Source organism: Empidonax traillii, unplaced genomic scaffold (genome assembly GCF_003031625.1).
Source record: "Empidonax traillii isolate 1590-97213 ecotype Southwest subspecies unplaced genomic scaffold, ASM303162v1 scaffold1531:size105035, whole genome shotgun sequence".
Lineage (NCBI taxonomy): Eukaryota > Metazoa > Chordata > Aves > Passeriformes > Tyrannidae > Empidonax > Empidonax traillii.
In genome coordinates this window covers 29,647-30,871 of record NW_020956724.1, presented here as the reverse complement: position 1 = coordinate 30,871, position 1,225 = coordinate 29,647, and the positions used below count along the sequence as shown (strand labels likewise).

Sequence of the window (1,225 nt, the reverse complement as noted above, 5' to 3'; positions counted from 1 at the left end):
CCCCGCTCTCCCATACCCGCTCTGGGCCTCAAGCTCTGGAGGAGATGCTGTGACCTCTCGAACCCCCTGGAACCCCCTCTGATCCCTACATTCCTCCCTACGGTGCTGAAGCTGTGGCAGAAGGTTCTGTCCCACCGTGGTGTGGTTGAGCCCTTGAACCCTGTGGCACCCCAAACTGCCCTGTGACACCCCATAAACCCCCATTCCCCCTCCAGGTCCCAGGATGGGGCTAAAGCCGTGGCAGAAGGCGCTGTTCCCGCTCCGCTCCGTGTCCGCTGTGGTCCGGCTGTTCGAGGCTGAACTGCACCAGCCTGAGCCCGACCTGGTGCTGCTGTCGCTGGTCCTGGGCTTCGTTGAGCACTTCCTGGCTGTGAACCGCGTCCTACCCACCAATGTCCCTGGGGTCACCTTTGAGTCCCGCCCAGGGCCGGACCCCCAGACCCGCCTGTACTTCCCGGTAGCCGAGCTGTCCATCGTGGCTGCGCTCTACGCCCGGTTCACAGCCCAGATCCGGGGGGCCGTGGACCTGTCCCTGTACCCCCGTCCTGATGGCTGCTCCTCTCGGGAGCTTGTGCGCAAGGTGTCCGATGTCATCTGGAACAGCCTCAGCCGCTCCTACTTCAAGGACAGGGCCCACATCCAGTCCCTCTTCAGCTTCATCACTGGTATGGGGGGCTGTGGGGGTGCTGGGGGGGTCACACAGGGTCCTGGGTTGATACCTGGAACAACCTCAGCAACTCCTTCTTCAAGGACCCCACACACATCCAGTCCCTCTTCAGCTTCATCACCGGTGAGGGGAGCTGGGGGATCCCTGAGCCTCCCTGTGCCCCCTCCAGGGTTGAAGCTGGGCAGCTCCCCGGGCCATGGCTGGGGCCTTCCAGGTGTGGAGGGGCTCTCTGTGGGTGTCCCAGCCCCCCTGAGCCCCTGTGTTCCCCCAGGAACGAAGCTGGACAGCTCGGGGGTGGCCTTTGCCGTGGTTGGGGCCTGCCAGGTGCTGGGGCTGCCAGACGTGCACCTGGCACTGAGCGAGGACCACGCCTGGGTGGCCTTCGGGGCCGGAGGGGCCCAGACCGCCGAGGTCACCTGGCACGGGAAGGGCAACGAGGACAGGAGGGGACAGCCGGTGCAAGCCGGGGTGGCAGAGAGGGTATGGGGGGGCACGGAGAGGGAGGGGACACACAGGGGGGTCCTGGGGAGGGAGGGGACACATGGGGGGCTGAGAGGG

The 1,225-nt window shown here is 66.0% G+C and overlaps 1 protein-coding gene across 1 annotated transcript in view; it reads left to right on the top strand.

Moving 5' to 3' along the window:
- The first annotated feature begins 129 nt into the window (after nucleotides 1–129).
- MEN1 (menin 1) overlaps nucleotides 130–1,225 on the top strand; it is a 4,017-nt gene continuing 2,921 nt past the window's right edge. The window contains exons 1-2 of the mRNA XM_027907717.1: nucleotides 130–665; nucleotides 939–1,147. Coding sequence (XP_027763518.1) covers nucleotides 224–665; nucleotides 939–1,147 — 651 coding nt within the window. The 5' untranslated portion in view covers nucleotides 130–223. The remainder of the gene's footprint in view (nucleotides 666–938; nucleotides 1,148–1,225) is intronic.